The 23,223-nt window shown below is 36.0% G+C and overlaps 2 protein-coding genes across 10 annotated transcripts in view; one reads left to right on the forward strand and one right to left on the reverse strand.

The window, feature by feature from the left end:
• Positions 1-2,878: 2,878 nt before the first annotated feature.
• On the reverse strand, positions 2,879-8,889 carry LOC106882900 (kelch domain-containing protein 9). Of its 4 annotated transcripts, none has more exons than XM_014933737.3 (3): positions 8,785-8,889; positions 7,435-7,559; positions 2,879-4,760 (listed from the first exon to the last, which is right to left on the reverse strand). In XM_014933737.3, the coding sequence occupies exons 2-3, from the start codon at positions 7,444-7,446 to the stop codon at positions 3,759-3,761; spliced, it is 1,014 nt and encodes a 337-aa protein (XP_014789223.1). In that variant the 5' UTR covers positions 7,447-7,559; positions 8,785-8,889; the 3' UTR covers positions 2,879-3,758. The 4 variants fall into 4 exon arrangements, with proteins under 4 accessions (XP_014789223.1, XP_014789215.1, XP_052832189.1 ...); XM_014933729.3 differs by lacking the exon at positions 8,785-8,889 and adding an exon at positions 8,420-8,626; XM_052976229.2 differs by lacking the exon at positions 8,785-8,889 and adding an exon at positions 8,223-8,626.
• Positions 8,839-23,223, forward strand: part of LOC106882881 (tubulin epsilon chain) — a 67,438-nt gene continuing 53,053 nt past the window's right edge. For 3 of the 6 annotated variants that reach the window (XM_014933707.3, XM_014933717.3, XM_052976226.2), the window contains exons 1-2: positions 8,846-9,099; positions 18,811-18,884. In XM_014933707.3, the coding sequence (XP_014789193.1) occupies positions 9,075-9,099; positions 18,811-18,884 (99 nt within the window). In that variant the 5' untranslated portion in view covers positions 8,846-9,074. Of the gene's footprint in view, positions 9,100-18,810; positions 18,885-23,223 lie in introns of all 6 variants that reach the window. The other 3 variants (XM_014933699.3, XM_089342267.1, XM_089342268.1) reach the window with 3 other exon arrangements.

Consider the following 23,223-nt stretch of genomic DNA (forward strand, 5'->3'; position numbering starts at 1 on the left):
TTAATCCTGCCCTACACATGTGTGTGTGTGTGTGTGTGTTTATAGCCCCGTAACTTAGTGGTTTGGCACAAGTGACCAATAGAATAAGTACCAGGCTTAAAAAGAAAATTAGTACTGGAGTCGAGGCATTCGTCTAAAAGTTTTTTTCAATGCAGGGCCACCGCATGGCCAGAGTTTAACAACTGAAACAAGTAAAAGATTACTATCATATGTGCGGAATACAGAGATTTAGAATTTGTCAACTTTCTAAATGTTGCAAGATCTTTTGTACATAATGTTCAGATGAGATTGGAAGCCTCTGGTGGGAATACTTCAACTGTATCAAAAAGAAAAAGAAACATTCAGACACTATAAGGACACTGCAATTTATCCAGCCGTGCAAGACATTATTTATGATGATATCGGAAAATTATTTAGAGTCAATGCCAAAGGACTGCTAGTATCAGAAGGGGCTGTCAAAATTGCGGTGCATGAGAACATTCGAGTTGTATACACTGAGGAGAAGTCAGTTCATGTTTACACAGGCACAGGAAAACCATTTGATCTGTGCTAAGTGGTACTTAACAAGGTTATGCAACAGAATGATCGTGTGGATTAAGTGCACAACATTCTGATGTCACCAGAGTGATGCACACTAAGTTATCAGCAACCGTGATGACTTTAGAGTTGGTGAGTAATGAGTATCATATTATGCAACCTCACATTTTTCCATAAGGTATTAGAATTAAAGCTCAGAACCTTGCGAACCACTTCCATACAGTTCTTTTGCGTATATTTCTTTGGTTGCTTGTGAGACATTTTTCCCTTTACAGAAAAAGAAAAGCATCAAGTGCCGAAAATGAACTTTCTTATCTTCCATTTTAAAGGGTTACAGAATTAACACAGGTTATAGGAACATAAACCTTCTTCCATGAAAAGATAGCTTAAACTGTGCTCTAAATGGAGGTGTAGTCAAATCCTATTTTATGGACTCAACCATGTTCTAAAATAAGTCGAAAGGTAAGCTACTATAAATTGGCATGAACTTTCCGGACAACCCAATAGTTCACTATGGAAGTGATTGAAAGGGAACTTTCTTTTCTGAACACTCTAATTAATTAAAGGAAATGAGACAGTTATAACTCATCTCTACTGCAAGGGCACAGGCACATACCAATATTTAGATTTCATATCTTGCCATCGATTCCACACAAAAAAGAAACATCCTATTCAGTTTAGAAAGAAATCTTTATCTTTCCTTTAGAGAGAAACGCTCACAATGAGGCTGTACAAGAAAAAGAAATAAATTCATTTCATTTGTTGTACCCCATAATCCAAGAAATCACAGCATCTTAGATTCGGCCAGATAACATCTCACAATTCTATATCAGTTATCAAATTTCACACAAATAATAAAAGACTCATAAACTATCAACAGCTGAAGACAAACACCAAATCTCAAAAGATTCCTAAAGAAAATGAGATTCACATGAGAGAAAGAAATTATGTAGATATTAAACTGTAGAGACCCTTCTTCTGGACATGTGAAATGACTGAACAAGGAATAAGCAAAACATTGAAGAATGAGAAAGAATTTAAGATGAATGCAAACATGAATTGCAAAGCAAAAGATCTCATCTACTGCATCACATGTCCACAACGCAATGATAATTACCATTATTATGGCTGGGTTCCAACCTGGGCTGCAGCAACAAAGTCTACCCACCACACTTTTCGATCCATCATCACTGCCCCAGTGTCCTAGATATATTCCAGGCCAGTGTCTACAATCAAGTTGTCAATGTGTGATGACATTTTCATCTTCTTACATCGTCATAAAGTGAGTTCCAGATGACTAATTTAAATGCTTCCATCTCAGGGTGGTGCACACAGTGACTAGATTGCCGCAGTCGTCTTTGCCTGATCTTCTCGCTAAATTCCAGCCGGTCTCCATAAAGACATTTGTTTGTCATATGTTGCTGCCATTTCGCATTTAGGGTCATTTGTAGCATCCATTTAGCCCATTTAATAATTTCTTTGTCAATGTCCATGTTTCACTCCCATATAATAGCACTGATTCAACAGTTGCAATGAACAGCTTGATTTTGGTTTGTCTGGACAATTTGGATTTCCATACTTTCTTTAGTTTGTAACAGGCTGTCCATGCTTGTGCCTTCCTGATCTTAATGTCTGCTTCCAAACTGCTCACCCATCCACCTAAGTACTTAAAGTCTTCAGCAACATTCAATTTGGAACTGCTCAAAGCAAACAGTTCAGTATCACTTGATTGGTTGAAAGAAATGCATTCCATTTTCTTGACATTTGTGTGCAGTCCTATTTTAGTAGCTGATGTTTCTGATGGAGAAACAGAATTCTTTCAATTACTAGCTGGGGTGCAACAAGGAGATATGCTTGCACCTCACCTGTTTGCAATTGCATTGGATTATGTAATGCGGCAGGCTATAGACAACAGTGACAAACACCATAGTTTCATCATAAACCAACAAAGCTTGCACAGAGTACCAGCAGTAACCATCACAAACCTGGACTTTGCAGATGATATAACACTCATATCTAATGAAATAGATCAAGCTCAATGCAATGAGAATTATATCAGAGAAGCAGGATCAAAACTAATCAGTGAGAGTGCACAAACAAGAAATTAGAGATTATGAACATCTAGATATTTGTGCAAATATTTCCTTCTTTCAAAGTAAAAGATGAAAATGATCAGATATGAAAGGCAAATGAAGAATACTTTGTAAGAATTCTAAATTTGAAGCTGAACTGGAAATAGTCAACATCATTACTAAAAACCACTTCTACATACATTAGCCCTGAACACATGTGTTTGAAAAGTTGAACAATGAGAGCATTTACAAACAATACACACAATACAAAAACTTGCCAAAAGAATCTTTATTTAATTGTTAATAACATTTAAGAAAATTTTTCTTTAAACACACACACACACACACACACAAGTGAATTGACAAATGAAAGACAGTGGCATTCAACACATTTGGTCAGAGTTACATATATTAATTATTTAATGAGTTTGAATTTTTCTGGTCAGGAAGCTAGAGCAGAGTATAGGGGTTTGAAACAAATTCAAGGTAGCTTCTAGATCTTATGCCTCTATTGGTCATTTTAGGTCATATGGTGTCACTGGTCTGAAAGTTACAACCGTTCTTTTCTTTATTCTTAAGTTCACATACTCGGACAAGATGTTGGCAGGTAGTTGTCACCGCTATATCTGGTAGTTGCAGTATGCATGTTAAGCAGTGTTGTGAAATAAACAAACTTTTCAATCAGTTCAAATATGTTTAGGAAATATTTGACCTCCAAAACAGCCATTTTCACTGCAATTCGCCATGAAGAAATATTCCCTCTTTAGGCAAAAGGTTTCATAACATCAAAGCCATTGTGGACTAATATATGCATTTCAAGCTATTTATGCTCATCAGTATTAGATACTGTATTTTGTTTTTGTGTTTTTTGTTTTTCTTTTTTCTCAGCAGTGTTCTTTTTTATATGTTTTTAATAGAGGTATGACAGCATTTATGACCCACCAAACATTAAACTCTGCTAATCTCAGTTTACATAGATGACAACAGATTTGATTGCTACTTTAGAGTCGAGTTGAGCAATAAATCATGCCTCTAGCTGTTGAAACAGCTACTTCAACAACTTAAAACTCCTCTTTCACATTATTGCCATTTGTTAAAACAATAGTACTGGCTGTGATGTATAAAAATCAGGCTTCAGACACACTGAATTTAAGGTATAATTAATTCATAAGTATCCCCCTTTACACTGTGTTTCTTGCCAGATACACCCCCATGTACAATTATTTTGTCATTATAGCAACAGCATATATGTCCTTTAAGAGAAACAAGACTAATCCCAACTTTGTAGAAATTTAAACTTTTTGCTGCAATAAGCACATACATCTCCCCTGAAGGTATGTTTAGAGCAGAATCAAAAGTTTCCCCTCCATGAATGAATATAACTCCATGACCTCCAACACCAGCATGATGCTTCCTACCTGATGGATATTTTGACATTGGCACAAGTTTCTCACAAAAATCTTTTAATTTCTTGGCAATTGAACTTGTTAGTTGTGGATAAGACTTTACACCAGCCACCGTCTCAATGAAATTGTCTTTGCGGCCACCAATCAAATATGTCCAACGACCATCACCATTGCACGTGTGGCCTGAACGTGAAGCAACCCCATATGTTAGCAAAGAATAGGAAAAGTACCCTTTCACAGGGTCACCAGCTAAGATATAAGCACTGTTGTGTTTACGTTGTGAATGAAGATGACCCTCTCGACCAACAACTAAAATGTTGTTATTTTCACATAAGATACTTGAGTGAGAACTCAAACCAGCCTCTTTCGGGTAACCAGAATGTTTCATTTCAGTCCATTGCATTGTTTCAGTATCAAAGCAATAAAGATCTGCTGATCGTAACTTGCCATTCCATCCTCCTATAAGGAGCATGTAGCGTTCATGTAAGACAATGGAGGTGTGGTGGCTTAAAGATGGACTACCAGGTGATTGTATTTCATTCCAAATATTTCTTCTTAAATCTAAATAATAGAAGCCATTAACCGGCATGTTAACATTTTCAACAGCCAAACCACCATGAACATAGAGCCTATCTCCAACAATACAGGCTGTATGAAAGACAACTGCAGGTCCATGTGCAGATATTAGGGTCCAGTCAATAGTAGAAGAAGAAGCTTTAGCCATTTTGATTAGATGTGTTTTGATCTGAAAATAATAAATTTGGTATATATTAAATAAACTGGAAAATTTCAGTTGATTACGGCACAACATTTATATTGTAAAAATACAGTAATTTAATAAACAATATTTGATGATTTTATAAGGCACACTTTTTTCCCTAAAAATGTGTCATTACTCTCAAGTTGTGGTTCAGATTCTACAGTACCCTGTAATATAGATTGCAAACATCTCTCTTACAAAACTGTTTCTTGCAGTTATTAGTATTTTCTAAAGTAATAATATACGTCAATAGTATTTACTTAAGATGAAATAACACCAGTCAAGAAAAAAAGTGACAACATCTGAGCTTACACATAAACTAAACTTGATGCCCCTCATCAGTTCCACTATGCTTCATTAATTTGAAGCTAGTCATCAATGAAGTTAGGCACTTCCATTAATCTTTTAACTTACAACACAAGATACATTTAGTTGAAACATACAAACAATCTATTGTTGGTTGAACAGTCACTCAAGTTTTAAATTTTCAGATAATCATTTTCCAAATAATGGAACTACAAAGTTGACATATTTCCGTAATTGTTATGTTACAATCAATGCAATTTACCAAAGAAAATGGTAACAGAGCTACTGGAAGTCAATTTGGTTTACCTCCAACTGAGAATATGAGTGTGTGATTGACAAAAGTAGAGGAACAACTTCAACAAAATGAAATCAAAGGACAACCGTCATACAAAAATTTAAATGAATGAAACTGGAATAGATGAAGATTCAATTTATACATCAAGAAACTAAGGTTTAATAGTAACAACTAAATAATTTTTTTTAAGTGCAATTAAAAAGACAGATATAAGGATGCTTTTTTCTGGTAGTGAGGGCTGGTATTACAGATTTGTAAAAGAGGAATGGATTAACAGTACAAACTAGAAAGAATGTAGTACAAGAATGCTTGTAAAATATGAGAACAAAATCCATGAGTTTTACAGACATGTTCTAAATCCCCAGAAAAGAATATATTTTTGAAATTTGACAGATTGCAAATATGGATGACACTGACATCTGATGTACTCTCTTATAAAACAGTTGACTGTAAGGATTCTAAGACTGACCATTAAAATGCTTAGTTTCAAGAAAACTCATTATATGACAGAATTGACTTGTACTGATAGTACCAAATTACTACTTTTACTAATAAAGAGGGAAACATAACCAAAACAAATCTTTTCTGCAGATATTTTATATTTTTGTTTACTTCAAGTGCTGGATGGATGGTTGAGAATGTTACAGGACTGTGGCGTAAAAAGTCTAAAGCATTCTGATAAACTCCTCATAAAATCATAATTTCTTCTGTGACATCAACTGAGGGCACAATGCTATGGATGTCATTTTAATCAGTTACAATTTCTGACTTACTACATTGTTATCACTCACTTAACTGTCTGTCATTCTTCTATGTTGTTGGGCCTACTGAAGAATATTCACTTCAATTCCTTATAACTAGCTACATGATTATTTGTATATGTGGTCATACAGCTAGCTATGTACCAATTTGTCCATTATACCACACCAGCAAGGTAGCTTTTTAACTGTCTACATATCTAGTGAGTTAGTTAGTTACCTGAGAGAAATAGTAAGAAACTAGTGATGGTGTCTATCAGCAAGTAGTGACTACAAACAGTTCACAAAGTAGAATTGTTAATTCCTTGCAAGAAACTAATTTATTTTCTATTTTGCAAATTGTCTGTATTTGTTTATAAATCTATCCAACCAGCTAGCTACTTCGCAATCTGTTCTGCTACCCTTTCGAGATGGCCGTTAGTCATTTTAACATATCAAGTCAATTCTGATGCTATGTTTTCTAGGTATTTTTTGGTTGTCGCACCCCCATTAAAAATTTGGCATTAAAAAACTAGGTTATCTTCCCACTAAAAAATTAAGTTTATGTGACGACAAAAGATTGGATTAAATATGTTGTTAATGTTTGGCCTCCTCAATAGGAATGGTATAATTTGTTATAAAAATGTTATCAGATTTAGTGAGATGTTTAATTATTTCAGTTTTCATGTTTATTAATCTTTTCAGTTTTGTGTGATTTGGTATTAAAATATTATCAGATTCAATACGAGGTTTCATTGTTTCACTTTTTTTCTCTTTTTCTATTAACGGTTAAACAATCTTTTGGTTGGAGCATATAACCAAAAGTACCGATATTTCTCATAAAACGTGGGGAGATAACCCAATATTTTAATGGGGTGAGATAACCAAAAAGTACAGTTTTTCTACGTTTTATGAAAGGTCACCTGCTGGTATCGAGAGGTTTTGCTAATTCCAAGGGAGATAAGTCTAAGTGACCCAATCGGAGGACAATAACAGTTTCTTAGCGAAATATGCAATAACGTTCGTGGAATTTTAAATAAGTGGAAACTTGAGGTTTTCACACATTTACTTCAGCAGCGTGGGTTGAAACATTTCCAGTTTCAGAATCACGGATGTCACATCACAAAAGTGCAACGTTCTTCCTTCCAAAAAGAAAAAAAATGTCAAATAATTTCCTCTTGATTAGGTACATGCTTTCTAAAGAAGAGAAAGATGACATTATTTCATTTATACGTTACTTTGCCTTTCCCAATGATGTTGACAGCTTTATAGTATCTGAAATGGGAAAAATTGAGTTCCGTAGAATAAGAGTCGAACTTACAGATAGCTGCATAAGTACAGATTGGTGTCCACCGCCAAGTGTGTTTCTTCATAACTTTCCGAAAAATGCATTCTTTGGTGAAATTTTTACAAAAATACGTTTTTGATTGTTTCAGATATATAAATCTGAAAAAGAAAAAAGGTAAAAATACTAAAATGACGGAAATTGTTGGTACCAAACGGAGGGAAAAGGATCTAAATTTCCTTCAAAAAATCTTTTTCATTTTATTAAGATAATCGTAATCTAGGTCCTTGAAAAGCCATCTTTGTATAAGTTTCGTTTAAAAACATGTATTTTTCAGAAACTTATGAGGAAACAAAGTTAGCGTAGTCATTCATAAATATTCAGGCTTTCTCTCATTCAATAGTAATCAATATGTATATCTAAAATTGATTCCCTAAACAAAGAACGACAATTGTTATCAATATTTATGAGAAAGAGATCTGTTTAGTTCGGATTTGTCACTCGATAATGATTGACGAGTCGAAAAAGAAACATAAATAACAGTACTGTTACTAATCAAGCGAAGAAACAGAATTAAAGACAAATCGTTTATGTAAAGTTATCAAAATCAGTTGTTAAAATCAGTGCCGATCGGAAAATGAGTGAGTTTTAAAGAAAATAAATCACAAAGAATATATAAATTTTTTAATTTCGATTTCCCTCATAACTTTCAGGAAAAGGGATATTTTTGTTTTCATATTCGTTTTCAACACATTTTTTTTACACCTAGCAGGCTTTGTTTTTTTAATTTTTTTTCGTGACCGGAACTTAAACTATATATTTACCCGATTTATGATATTCACTACATTCAATGTTTTGTCTCGCTGTGAAATTAAACCCCATAAGGGTATTTTCGATAGCTTACACAAACATTGTACCATGTTATTTAATAATTCATCAGAATTCATTCCCTAACCTCGAAGGTATTAGTATAACGTGGGATACTTATTCAAATGTAAACAAGAAAAGTGGCTTGACAAACCAGTTTAATCTTTCCGTTCAGACTCCGCTAGTTTCGACTCTGCTTTCACAAAACAGACCCCACCACCAACTATGATCCATAAAATAAGTATCAATGATATAATATACGGTTCCAACGATTATATCCTACTCCTCAAATACGTCAGCATAATTTGTATCACTGAGTAATTACTTCTACCGTATTCCAAACAGACCTTCGTTTTATTGTAATTAATCATCGAAAGTGGTTCTTTCTTTTTTTCAGATTTTTCTTTAAGTTTTGCTTCAATTTTTTTTATTTGTCATTTATAAGGATATAAAAAGGTAGTCTGCAAGCGAAAAGTGTCAACCAAACCATCCACTGAAAATAAATAAGTTTATAAATACCGCACAACAGACATCTTGGTTGCTAGGGAATACATTACGTCACTTCCTGTTACTATTAGTCGCCTTTCTGTCCGCCAAACTTGAATGTTTTTTTCTAAATTTAACACTTCTGAAATAATTATTGAAGTATCACCGAACACTTACTGAAGTACGGAACAGTATTTGAGTATTACAGAAATATTACCTGAATATAGTATTATTGAGCTTTACTGATATTACAGAAGTGTCACAGTTTTCTTCTTGTGCAATCTCTATGTTTTAGTAGTTTGTTAAAAAGAAAAAAAAACTCTATGACACAATCCGTTATTATACAAGGTGAGTTTACAGTCTTACTAATTTATTAATTCGACGGATAGCGACTGACAAAAATGCATTACACTTCTGAGTTCAAATCTTACCCTAGTTGACTCTGTTTTTTGTCTTAAAAACTTCCAGAGTTGATAATATTAAGGTACCAGTCTAGTAGAGATTGATACGGTCGATTATATTCCCTCCCACTCCTAGATATGTGACCTAATACCCTGTTTGTAATTGACGAGGAGGCCTCATAGAGAAATTTTGGAAGGCATAACACGACATCGGTATTTCTATATAATACAGTGGAAATTATCTTGTACACAAAAACCGTAATTTCCTCAGATCTGTTTGTTTCAGGCACCGTAGAGCGTGATTCAGAGGAGGTGGGGGTTGGGTCGGATGTTGGGGGGGCGGTGTCGCCTTTCACCTTTTCCATAATGTTTCAGTCTGACTTTTGAAATTATTTATCTATTAATATTTTTTTTCTTAATTTACTTTAAGAAGTTAGGCATGTTACGAGAATCATCGTGGGTTCAAAAGAAACTGGCATGGTTTCGTTCGGTATACGCATCACCATTTTAAAATCAGCTGATTTGTCGAGACCTTCGGCAATTTACGAGGAAAAAAATCTTTTTTTTTTTTTTTTTTTCATGTACTCATGTCGACATTGTTTTTAATCTGTTCGAATGCTGAACAAATACACACACACACACTCTCTTTCCCTTCTCCCTCACACATACACATAACGCATAAATACACACATCCTTTTTGTGTTTTTATGATTCGCTTATGTTTATGTATTGTTTTCTTTATTTTATTGTTTTTATTTATATTTTATCAGTTTTCAAAGTTTCCCATACACATTCTCCATACTCCCCTCTCTACCAGTTAGTAGGTGGGGTTCGTTCCTCACTTACATCACCAATTATTTTTTCCTCAATCATTTTTGTTTTTACCGTTCGATCACTGTATAAATTGGTGCCATGAGTGAGGAACGAACCCCAGCTACTGACCGGTAGAGAAGGGAGGTCAGGAGAGAGTGTGTGCGAAACTTTTAAGAAATAGAAGGGAAAAAAACTATCTAAAAAACAGATGAAAAAATCAAATACACGAATCGTAAAAAAAATGCTTAAACATAAGTTAATCATAAAAACATACAAAAATGGATATATACCTGTATTTATGTGCGTATGAGAGAGTGCAGTGTTGCGTCTCTGAACACTACCCAGCCCTCTTTCGCACCCGTTGTACCAGGGTCGAATTGACTCAACTTGCTGTCCAGGTCCTTGCTGGGGTTCTGTTTCACATTGTGCCATTCCAATTTGTTGATGTTTAGTTGTTTGGCCAGCTTTCTTTGTGGTTGCTGCCTTGGCTGAATGTGCATGTTGAGTTTTGCAAGGATGAGTTTGTGATCTGACCAACACAGCCTAACATCCTGCCTGTCCCATCTCCTGACTATGATGTAGAGAATTAAATGCCAATGTTTGCTGTGTAGATATATCCAGGATGTCCTCTTGTGGTTGGTTAGACGAAACATTGTGTCGGTGATCAGCAGGTCATTTGCTGCACAAGTCTTCAGCAGTAGATAACTGTTGCTCTTGCCAACTCCATTTCTCCCAGTGGTTCCCTCTTATGTCTGATAGTCTGTACCAACTCTTGTGTTGAAGTCACCAAGAACAATGAGGTTGTCTTCCTTAAGTGCAGCTACTATGAGGGTTTCTAAGTCTTCATGAAATTTGTCTTTGACATCCTCAGTGTCAGTCATGGTGGGGGAGTAAGAACTGGTGATGGTAGCATGGCACTTTCCTCTGAGGGGAAGCCACACAGACATCAGTTGGTCCTTTCAGTCATGGTTAGCTTGCTGATCAGATTAGGCTTTCACTCATCTGGGCCAGAGCACATGTAAACACCAAAACTGGTTCAATAATAATGATGAGGAAATTCAGAAGCTGCTCAATGAGAAGCATGAAGCATACAGAATCTCTCAGCAAGAGAGCACATCAGCCTCCAAGAAAGCAGCCTACAATGCCACCAAAAGCAAAGTGCAGGTAAAGCTCAGGGAGATGATGGATTCCTGGCTCAGCAATAAGGCAGATGAGATACAGCAACAATTCCAAGCACTTCTACAATGACCTGAAAGCCATCAACAGGAACATCACCACTGCTCAGTGCTGATGGGACCACTCTCTTCACTGACAAAAACATAATCCAGGAAAGATGGGCAGAGTACTTCAACAATGTCCTGAACAGGCTTTCTTATTAACACTGAAGCCATTGCTTGCATACCCCAAGTTGACATCAACATTTCTCTGGCAGAGCCTCTAATGAAAGCAGAGATCCTGAAAACAATTAAGCTTCTCTCAAATGGCAAGGCACCAAACTCTGACGCGATCCCAGAAAAATATACAAAGTAGTGGGACCAGTCTTGGCACAGAAGCTCGCCAATCTCTTTCAGACCATGTGGCAACAGAAAGTTGTTCTTTGGGAGCACAAGGATGCTTCTGATGTCCATCTCTACAAGAAAAAGGGACACAGGCAGTCATGTGACAGGCACTGAGGAATTTCTCTCCTTGTTATCACTGGCAAGATACTTGCAAGAGTCCACCTTAAGCACCTTGCTCAACACATGGAAAGGAGGCATCTGCCAGAGAGTCAGTGACCTGAATAATAATAACAGCATTGAAAAATACCTTAGGAATGAGAACCCAGGTTCAAAATTTCCCCAAGACACCTGATGAAGGCTGGAGGGTATATTAGCCGAAATGTTGTGTTAACAACAAACAAAATGAGGACAAATATCCATCAAATGTAAATAATGATCACATACCTGAATCGAACAAGGGATAAATGAAATTACCAGTCTTTGACTATATATTTTTATAGTGCAAGAACTATTTGCTGGTACACCACGGCAATGCACACATGAAATTTGTCACTGAATTTATTCTTATGTGTGCATCTCTATGGCATACCAGTAAATAGTTCTTTCACTATTTATATATAATCATAGACTGGCAATTTGATTATTTGTCCCTAGTTTAATTCACGTAGATGATGTTGATAAGCCAAAAAAAATGGCAAAATATTAGTATCCTTCACTCTTGAATTCAATGTGAGGCGAGTTGTCTTGCCTGTCTGTGATTATGATTTTCAGGTGTTTAACACCCGACCTTATAAGGGAATTATTCCTCAAGTGTTATACCCCAGCAAATTGGCAAACAAGCAAAACATACTATTTTTAATTCGTTATTGAATATATATGTATGTATCTATATCTGTGTATTTATATATACATATCAGAAGCAACTCCACATCATCATCATCACTCAAGCTCATCACAGATTTCACATAAGACACATGCCTGCTTGAAGAATTTCATGTTTTTCCACTTTATTTCTAGCCCCAAATGACTTTTTTTTTTTATATCTTGCACTATGTCTTTCTCCATTTTTAAGTTAAGGATAAAAATAAAGCAGCCCTGCAAAACACAACTGATCTTTACACACAGACATACAGAGTAACAGCAATCAAATAACAACAGTGGAGTGCACAACGAATAGCGATCTGTATTCTTGACAAGAGATACCAGTTAGTCTTTTACACCTACCAGGCTCATTCATATTAGCCCGAGTTGCTGGATAATTTTTCGTTCCTTTAAGAATATTGTAGAATGGAAACTTTTCATAGATTGGAATTTAAATCTTAATCTCTTTAGAAATTTATTATTTCAAGAAAACATTAAATTTGAATTACTTTTAATTTTTACGATTATAGATAAGAACTCGGGCTGTAACTTCTGAGCCCAAGTTAGGCGCGTTTGAACAATGTTGAGAGAAAGTCTGCTACGAATGATATTTTTTGACACTGCGAAAAGGGATTACCCTGCTATGTATAATCAGGACAGCGCAAAAAGTTGTTTGGCACAAGCATTTGTATAGCCAATTAGATGGATGAAATTTACGTACGCTTAATAATGTTACACAAAACAGCCTTCAAACTTTCCCTATTAATTTCATCATCTTTTGAATTATGAACATATTTACATCATAAGGGTTTTTTCATTCGTAGCAGACTTTCTCTCAACATTGTTCAAACGTGATGAAGCAATTGCTGGTGATCAGTTGCTACACAGTTTTGCCAGAATTCTATCAGATTGGGCAGAAGATGTTGGTGCACCATTTTTCATTATGTTCAAAGTAGCTACTGGAATGTGGTGAATTGCTGCAGTCTGTTGCTGTCATTTTAAACCGGTTGCTTTCTTTCCCCAGCAAACTCTCTTCTTTGGAGGCATAATCTATGTATATATTAAACAGAACAACAAAAGTTATAATATATGGGAGGGTTGGTAGTTTTCACATTTCTGTAATTTTTCAGATTAACACCTGCACGATTACCCAACCCTAAAACCCTAACCCAACCCTAACCCCTAATCCTAACCCTAAAACCCTGACCCTAAAACCGTAACCGTAACACTAACCCTAATTGTAACCGTAACCCTAAACCCTAACTCTAACCGTAACCCTAAAACCCTAACCCTGACCCTAAAACCCCTACCCTAACACCCTCGTGAAAATTATGGTATATTTACCAAACATTGATGAACATGAGTTATATTGTAGTCAATCATTGTGTGTAAGTGCGCGTGTATGCGTTTGAGAGAGGGAGAGAGAGGAGGAGAAAGGAATAGAGAACGGAAGCAATGAAGAGAGAGGAAGGGAGAACGGAAGACAGTTATAAAATAGCAATGCGTGCGCGTGTTTATATAAGAAACACACACAAAGTAAATCTTATATCTATAATGTGTATGTATATTTATGCGTATGTTGTTGTCACAGATCAGGTATGCGTGATTGTGTGTGTTTTTACGTATCTATGTTATGAAAAATAGGTAAAAAATACTAAGAGGAAAGTTTAATCTATGACTTTGTATGTATCACTCTCTCTCTCTCTCTCCCTCCCTCTCTTACTCTCTATATTATATGTTGAGCGCGTGATCGATTTGTAAGAACGCTGGTACAGGTAGAAGGGAAGAAATATAAAAGTTGCTAGAAACCACAGCCAAATCTCCCTTAAATCACACAAAGTAAACGGAATTTAAAAAATCTAATTTACTGCACTGGAAAGTTCACATCGAGAAAATTCCATTGATGTAAGAATTTTTAAGAAAAAGTGGAAAATGTGGATTTCTATAAACTTTTAAAAAGGCTTCACACAGACACACATCTTCAGCTTTATATATTAAGATAGCTAAGAATAAACCATTATACTTGACATTCATTGATCTTGAGAAAGCCTTCAATAGGTTGCCCCGCTGTGTGATATAGTGGGCTCTGTGGAGGCTAGGGATAGCCAAGTGACTGGTGAAAGCTGTACAGGCCATGTACAAAGATGTCTCAGTAAGACAAGAGTTAACCACAAGTACAGCAAATTTTTTGGTGTACAGGTAGGGGCTCATCAAAGCTCAGTCCTTAGTACCCCTCCTTTTCATCATTGCCCTCCTGACCATAACAGAGGAATTCAAGACTGGCAGCCCTAGGAATTACTATGTTCTGATGATCTTGTCCTCCTAGCAGATTCCATATCAGAGCTAGAAGAGAAATTCCAGGTATGGAAGCAAAACCAGGAATCTAAGGGCCTTAAAGTTAACTTAGCAAAGACTAAGGTCCTAGTAAGCAAGAAAACTGACTGGACCCTGCCCACCTCAGGTAGATGGCCCTGTTCAAATTGTAGGAAAGGTGTAGGCAGGAACTCCATATGGTGTACCCAGTGTAAGCTATGGACATAAGAGGTACAGTGGATTAATAGGAAGGTTATCAGAGAAGATAGTTTTTGTAAATGGATTCATAAAAACTTTAGAGACTCAGGAAATTGATTCTTTCAAATGCCTTGTTGGCTCATTAGAGGCAGTAGATAACTTCTTCTACCTAGGGGACTAAATTAGTAGTGGGGGAGGATGCACAGAGAATAAGAATAGCATGGAGGAAATTCAGAGTGCTGTTACCTCTGTTGGCCACAAAAGATTTCTCTCTCCAAGTGAAAGAAGATTGTATGATGCATGTATACGGACAGCAATTCTACATGGTAGTGAGACATGGGCCCTGAATGCAGAGGATATGAGAAGGTTAGAAAGGAATAAGGCTAGTATGCTCTGTTGGATGTGTAATGTAAGTGTACATGTTTGAAAGAGTGCTAGTGTATTGAGAGAGATGTTAGGCATAAGAGGAATTAGTCGTGTACAAGAGAGAAGACTGTGCTGGTTTGGTCAGGTGATGTGGATGGATGCCAACAGTTCTCAAAGTAGATGGAAGTGGGAGACCCAGGAAGACATGAGATGGAGTACTGAAGAACAACCTCAGAATGCTGAACTTTTCAGGCAAGATGCCTTGTACCTTGCTGTGCTCAAGAAGACCCATACTCTGCTGCAGAAGTGTTAAGATCAGTCCCTCTAGTGGTGAAAAGTACTTGTGGCAGTGCCACGAAAAAGTGCCTGTGAGGTGCCACGAAAAAGTGCCTGAGTGATGTTACATAAAAATGGTTGTGTGGTACCACGTAAAAGCACTCAGCAGACTTTGTAAGGTGGTTAGCATTAGGAAGGGCATCCAACTGTGGAAAAACTCAGACGGGAGTCTGATGCAGCTTGTCAACTGTGGTCAAACTGTTCAGCCCATGCCAACATGGACAACGGACGTTGAATGATGGTGATATATATATATGTATGTGTGTATATATATATACGTGTGTGTGTGTGTGTATCTATATACAGAGTTTCAGAGAGAATCAAAATGTAGGAAGGGTGTACAGATGGATAGCGGTATGCTTGCACTTAGTTATTCTGAAAAGAAAGAGGTAAGTGCTACTATGAAAGGTAATTAAATGTGAAGAGTGAATGGAAGAAACGAAGTCTCCCTATGTGAACCCTACAGAGGAACCAGCTATCCTTGTTGACAGCATTATGATGCTAAGGCAATTAAAGATATAAAGATAGTAGTTATTGCTAAAATGCTTAAAATATCTGGTAGAGTAGAATACAGTCTAGTTACCTGTATAGTTAACTAGGTTATTCAGGAAGACATCATCACCAATGACTTGTATAGCAACCTTATAGCTAGCTGCTACAAGGATAAGGGAGATGTCTTAGACAACAATACTAAGTTGATGGACCAGATGTTGAAAGTTACAGAAGGAGTTATAGCCCATTAATTAAGAACAGAGTTAGACTGGATGAATTACAGTTTGGTTTTGTGCCAGAGAGAAGCACTACTGATACTATTTTCATTGCCAGGCAACTGTAAGAGAAGTATTTAGATAAAAATAATCTGTCTTACTTGGCATTTGTTCACCTAGAGAAAGCCTTTGACATAGTACCTCACTTTGTGATATGATGGTCTCTAAGGAAACTAGGGATAGACAAATGGCTTGTGAAAGCCAAACAGGCTATGTACAGAGATTCAGTCAGTGAGGTGAAAGTTAGCATGAGCTTCGCAATGAATTTAGTGTACAGGTAGGTGTTCACCAAGGCTTGGTTCTCAGCCTTGTCCTGTTCATCATCCTCCAGGCCACAACAGAGAAACTTAAGACTGACTGTCAATAGGAAACTAGTTTAAATTCCACGATCATATGCCAGTGATCTTATTCTCATAGCAAAGTCTGTAATAGAACTAGAAAAGAAATTCCTGGTATGGAAACAAAACCTGGAATCAAATAGCCTTAAAGTTAACTTAGCAAAGACCAAGGTTACAGTAAGCAAGAAAACAGACAGGACCCTACATCTTTCAGGTGAATGGCCTTTCTTTGTAGGAAAGGTGTAGGCAGGAATTCCATCTTAAACATTAAAGACTTCATTTATACATCTCTATACATACATACTTTTTTGAATGCCCATTACTCCGATAATTCTGCATTTTTACAGTTACACTTTTTCCATGACAGTAGATAAATTTTTTATTCCACAATGTATTTGTAGTGGCTTCATGCAGGCATAGCGTGAATTCGATTCTCCGTTGCCAAATTTCACTTAACACTTCAACAGCACTTTTCTCCAGGTAAAACAATAGTTTTTCTGTGAATGACAGCAGTTATACATTTCCCAGATGCTTTCGCTAAGCAGAATAATGTCTTTGCCTTTCGCCAACCTCTTTCACCAATCTCCAACAATCTTTATCGCCAACCTCTGAAAACCTCTCTCTCCCTCCTCCAGCTGACAGTTTTTTGAAATTTCTCATGATAGAAAATACATCTTTTGTGGCAGTTATAACGAAATTGCTTTATTATACCAAAGTAATAAGGCGTTTCAATAGAACATCTTTACCCCCGGGAATTACTGGGTGCACCAGTTAGTATATATATATATATATATAATAATAATAATAATATAGATTTAATCAAAAGATTAAATGTGGTACTTAAAATGTTTGAGGCACCAGAATTTGGTAGGATAAAAACCAAAAACAAAATCAAGAGATTTGGTGAATAAAATTTGAAGATAAGCAACAAAAATTCAATAGGTTATAGCAGTACGTACGTTTCGTACAAGCTCCATTTATTCATGTAGTGAGAACACTACTATCCCTCCAATTAGATTTTAAATTCTTGTTTGATTCACTTGTCTGTGGAACAGCAGCATAGTCGAGATGGTATGTTTTCTTCTCTTACTCTTGTTTTTTGCAAACATATTCAAAATGACTTTCTAAAATGAAATTCCATTATGCAGCTGAGGAGTACATTTTCATTGTACATTCTGTGGTGTTCTCACTACATGAATAAATAGAGCTTGTATGAAACGTATGTACTGCTATAACTTATTGAATTTTTGTTGCTTATCTTCAAATATATATATGTATGTATGTATGTCTATATGTTTATGTATGTATGTATGTCTGGATATGTTTATATATATATATGTGTGTGTGTGTGTGTGTCTGTATATATTTATATATGTGTGTGTGTATGTATGTCCAGTATATGTTTATATGTATATATATATATATATATATATATATATTCATTTAAAATTTCATGGATTTCATGGCTGTGTGTTTAAGAAACACATTTTGCAACTACATGCTTTTGGGTTCAATCCCATTCCATGAAACCTTGGGCAAGTGTTTTCTACTCTAGCTCCAAGCCAACAAATGCCTTGTGAGTGAATTTGGAAGATGAACCCTCAATAAATCTCCTTTGTTATCAATTTCTCTTTCATAGTATGGTCACCCTGACCACATTTATCAAACTCACAATATCTAGACTCATCATAAAAATGTTACTGAAATTTTATAATGATCTCGGTTTCTTCTGACCAACTGCTCTTTAGTTTTTCCATTATTCATCATCGTCTCTCATATCTTTTGAAATGTATGTCCTCCAGTTGTATCAGTTAAATCATTGGCGACACTTTCATTTATAACATCCTCAGTATGATTCAACAAGATCAAAATTAGCCCAAATTTGAATGCTGTTACCAGCACAATAATCATGTTATATAATAAGAATTTGTCCAAACATTGCCATGTTCACACACGAAATTTTCATCTTCCAAGTTTCACCTACAAGACATTGGTCAACCCAGAACACTTGTTTAAGGTGTTGCACAATAGAATTGAACTCAGAATTACTTGATTGTCAAACACATTTCTTAACCAGATAGTCATGCCTGTGTCTATTTACAATGTTGAATCTAAACAACTCTATATATAGTAGGAAAAACAAAGCAAAATTTTTTCTTTATTCTAGTTGGCCAATGTGGTAACCAAATAGGACGTCAATTCTGGGATTTAGCTCTCCAAGAACATGCTAGAACTAACAAAGTAAGTAGCTTACTCTCTTCTTTTCTTTATTTCATTATCTGTTTATTCTTTGGGTTATTTCAAAACATTTTGTTATCGTCATGTACTAAAATTCAACATTTCCAGCTTAGGATGAGTTAATCTGACATTTTGTGGTCTCCTCATTTCTGCTTTAAAAGGTTTTACAGTCATTATATTCTAACCATTCTTAGGTTTGTTAAACTTTGGTGTAATTTGTGGTGTTATTTTAAAACACAGTTCCCAGGTTATATATCTTGCAGATGGTTGCAATAAGGTAAAGACACATTGACAAATCAAAAGATTTATTATTTCAGGCACTCAACTTCACTAGGGTCATCATCATACTTGCTTCTATTTGACAAGGATTCAATGTGGGTTAAATGGACTAACCAGGCAGGTTCCTTTGATGTGGCGATGGGTGCATTCAACATTCTTGTTGTATGTAACTTTATAAGCCTTTTTATTCTAGAAATTCCACTCAGCTAACTATTGCCTATATCAGGAGAATGCCTTCCTGCCATCAAACCAGTTTCCAAAAATCTAGCAAAAGAGGTTTGCAGAAGAATCTCCAACTTGTCTTCAAATAAGATCTTTGACACCTCAGCCCCATACTACAAAGCTCCTAGCTGCTTGTGGTTCAAAAGTAGGATTAGTTATACAAAGCTCAGCTGAAAAGTTCAAAGGCTAACCAAGCTACTTTCATGGAATGTGAGCAAATGAGGTTTATTTTTTAACATAATTCCTCCTTGTAGTCCACACACTTGTTCCATCAGTGTTGCAGTGCTTGGATCTCATTGGTGAAGAAGCTTTCATCCTGTTGGTCAAAAAGTCATCAACAGCAGATACGGTGTCATCATCACTGGGACACTGGTTCCCAGCCAGGTGGCTTTTTATGTTATGGAAAAGATGATAGTAAGTTGGAGCTAAATCAATAGAAAAGGGATGCTAATCAACCAGTTCAAAGTCACAGTCACAGCAGTCATTGAAAGCAAGGACTTTGTTAGTTTTCCTGAGGGTTTTGTCTTGATAGCCTTTTATATCTGCCTCAACAAGCTGGAATCCTATTGATGGTGTGGCCTTTTGAAAATAGTCAGTTAACACAATGTTTTTTACATAAAAAAAGACTAAGGCCATCCTCTTCCCTGTAGACAAAATGACCTTGGCGTCTTTTGGAACAGTTGAGGAGGGGTGTTTCCACTGCATGGATTGTCTTTTTGTCTCTGGCTCAAAGTGATGAAGCCAATACTCATCCTGGATTAGGAAATGCTCAAGGAAACCAGCAGGATCTGCCTCAATGTCAGATTTTCCTATGATGTGATCAACCTGCTGTGCTTTTGATCATAAGACATGGCACCCACTGAGCAGACACTTTAACCATGCCAAGTTCATTATGCAGAATATTCTCAGCTCTCTCATAGGATATGCTAATTGCATTGGCTATTTGATTTATAGTCAATCGCCTGTCATTCATCAACATATGGTGAATATCATCAATGTTTTCTTCGATGGTGGCAGTTGCAGGTCGTCCAGACTTTAGGTCATCTTCAAGACTCTCCCTTCCCCCTCATAAATTCAGCTGCCCACTTTTGCACTGTTGATAAAGCTGGAACATCATCCCTTAATGTGACAACCATAGCATGAATGTCATTGGGGTCTAAACTTTTTTTTCTGCAGGTACTTGATAACATCATGATGCCAAATTTTGTTGATTTTCAAGAGAAATTGCTACAAGTTACTTTCAAAGTGTTCTTTGAACAGTTAGACGTCAGTTTTACTTGGAAAGAAACAATGCAGTTATTAATAAAAAGGGTTGAAATTAATGCATGCTAGATTTCACAGCTCTAGTATCACTCCTTTATAGTCAGCCTATGAACTTCTCAGCCTACCCTCATATGCCTGATCCTAACTCTAGCTAGAGAAAAACACACTGTAAGATTATAATCACTGTTAAAACTTATGTAGGTAGGATCTTCCTTAAATTGGTAGATAAACATTTTCCACAGACACATAAGTACAGGAAAATTTTCAACAGATATATGTTGAGAGTTTCTTTTAGTTGTGCACTTAGTATCAAAAAAAAAAAAAGTTTGTAAATAATCCTAACCCTAACATAGAGGCAGACTACTCATGCCCAGTGAAGGGTCAGGGTAAAAGGATCCTGGTGAGGCAACGAATGTACAGAAATAATATAGGCGGATCTTTCTGAATTGACGGGCCCCACTTTTTATTTATGTTTTATTTAGTGTGTTTTCTACCGAAACACTTTCAAACTTCGTATACTTGTATATTTTGTGTTATAGAACAGATAAAAAATTTTGTATTCAAAGTTATTTCATGTAAAAAATTGTCGTATTTCGGTAATTTCAACCAATCACTGACGTCTATTGAGGTGAAAACAATTACTGCTATGGATTGTAAACAAAACGTTGTGCGGTGTAATGGGATCTTTTACCTTGAATAAAATTAGTGCCGTTGTTTGTCAACAACAACTATCGGTGGTACTGTTATTTATAACATCATTTGTGCGTTTGTACTGGTTTAAGCTTTAGGGTTTTAGGGTTAGGGTTCGGGTTTTAGAGTTAGGGTTAGTTTTAGGGTTAGGGTTATGATTATTTTTGCCATAACCTAACTCATAACCCTAACCCTTCGGAAAAAAATTTTCCTACAAATTTCTTTATAATCGTAATCTTTGCCATTTGAAAGGTATTTATATAAAATTTCATTGAAAGATATCCATTTTTCTGAAAGTTATGAGGAAAAAAATTGGACCGTGTGAATTTTCTGAAAGTCCTCGCGTCACCCTCGGTTCGTTTGTGCAATTTATGGTTTTCAGGTTCGTTTACTACACATTTTTTTTACACCTATTGCACTTTTTTGTGGCCGAGTATTAATCTAGATATTAACTTATATTTCTTCTGAAAATTGAGATGGTCATGGTTAGAAAGCTGATGATCGTAGAGACTGAGTCCAGTTGGGACAGGCTTGGGAACAAATATTTGCAAATGCGAAAATACAGGTATCAAAGGGAGATAAGGATGAATTATGTTTGCTTTCCTCTTTGAAGGGGAGTAACTCGTCTTGTAATACGTTTTAATTACTAAGGGAGTAAACTCTTACAAAATCTATTTTATATATATATATACAGGCATACCACACCCTACGTCGTTAATTGGTTTCAGGAGACACGACTTAAGTCGAATTAACCTGTCTCTAGACTAGGCTAGGCCGAATTTACTTGTCTCTAGGCTAAACCGATAATAATCATTCCCAGTTCTGTAATTAAATCTCATGAACCATCCTTGATTTGCCTTGAACTCATCTGGATATATTTTCTTCAGGTCCTCAAAGACAATATTATCTCTTGAATGATTTCTTGATTAATAGTGGCACGCTGACGATTCAACCTAACAATCCAAAGAGAAAGAAGACTTACCATTTTTTCAAAGATTTTACCTCTTTTCTTATTGATGACAGGGCTCTTCATCCCTGGGGCTTCAGATTTGATTTGTGCTAAAATCATGTCCTTATTATGTACAATCACCGATACAGTTGTCTGACTGATCCGAAAAGATTGTGCAATTGCTACCACTTTTTCACCTTTTTCATGGTGTTTTATCATCGCCAGTTTAACTTTGAGCATTATAGCATGATGCATAGCACTTTCACTATGAATTTTATTAGGAGCCATGGGAGTAAAAAATAAAGTCACAAGTATGAGGTCCGAAAGACCAATAAATAAGACTACACAGCTGATTTCATGATTTCATTCTCTTAACTACACTACTTTATGGTGTGTATCTTAACATTTACTGTACATGTTTTGATATGATTTTATATGCTTTTATTCTTATTTATTGTAAGGTAACATGATTTTATGTGCTTTTAATGGTTTTCTAGTGATTTTATAATTCCAATATTTGTGGCAGACAGACGTAAAGTCGAGTAAAATGACTTGACTTGATTTTTATTTTTCCATATATTATTTTTGAAAACTGACTTAAATCAAGACAACTTAAGGCAAGGTATGCTTATATATATATATATATATATATATATATATCGTGGTACTCCATCGGTTACGACGAGGATACCAGTTGATCCGATCAAAGGAACAGCCTGCTCGTGAAATTAACGTACAAGTAGCTGAGCACTCCACAGACATGTGTACCCTTAACGTAGTTCTTGGGGATATTCAGCGTGACACAGAGTGTGACAAGGCTGGCCCTTTGAAATACAAGTACAACAAAAACAGGAAGAAACAGTGAGAGAAATTTTTGGTGAAAGAATATAGCAGGGTTCGCCACCACACCCGGCTGGAGCCTCGTGGAGCTTTAGGTGT

Source organism: Octopus bimaculoides, chromosome 25, assembly GCF_046866305.1.
Source record: "Octopus bimaculoides isolate indiv1 chromosome 25, ASM4686630v1, whole genome shotgun sequence".
Taxonomy (NCBI): domain Eukaryota; kingdom Metazoa; phylum Mollusca; class Cephalopoda; order Octopoda; family Octopodidae; genus Octopus; species Octopus bimaculoides.

Excerpts from the sequence above, each read along its gene's own strand:
- LOC106882900 (XM_089342269.1), bottom strand. The coding sequence starts at position 7,486 with ATGAAGAAACACACTTGGCGGTGGACACCAATCTGTACTTATGCAGCT. Across the intron at positions 4,761-7,351 it reads ACATCATTGGGAAAGGCAAA|ATCAAAACACATCTAATCAA; the intron begins GTAACGTATAAA and ends TATTATTTTCAG.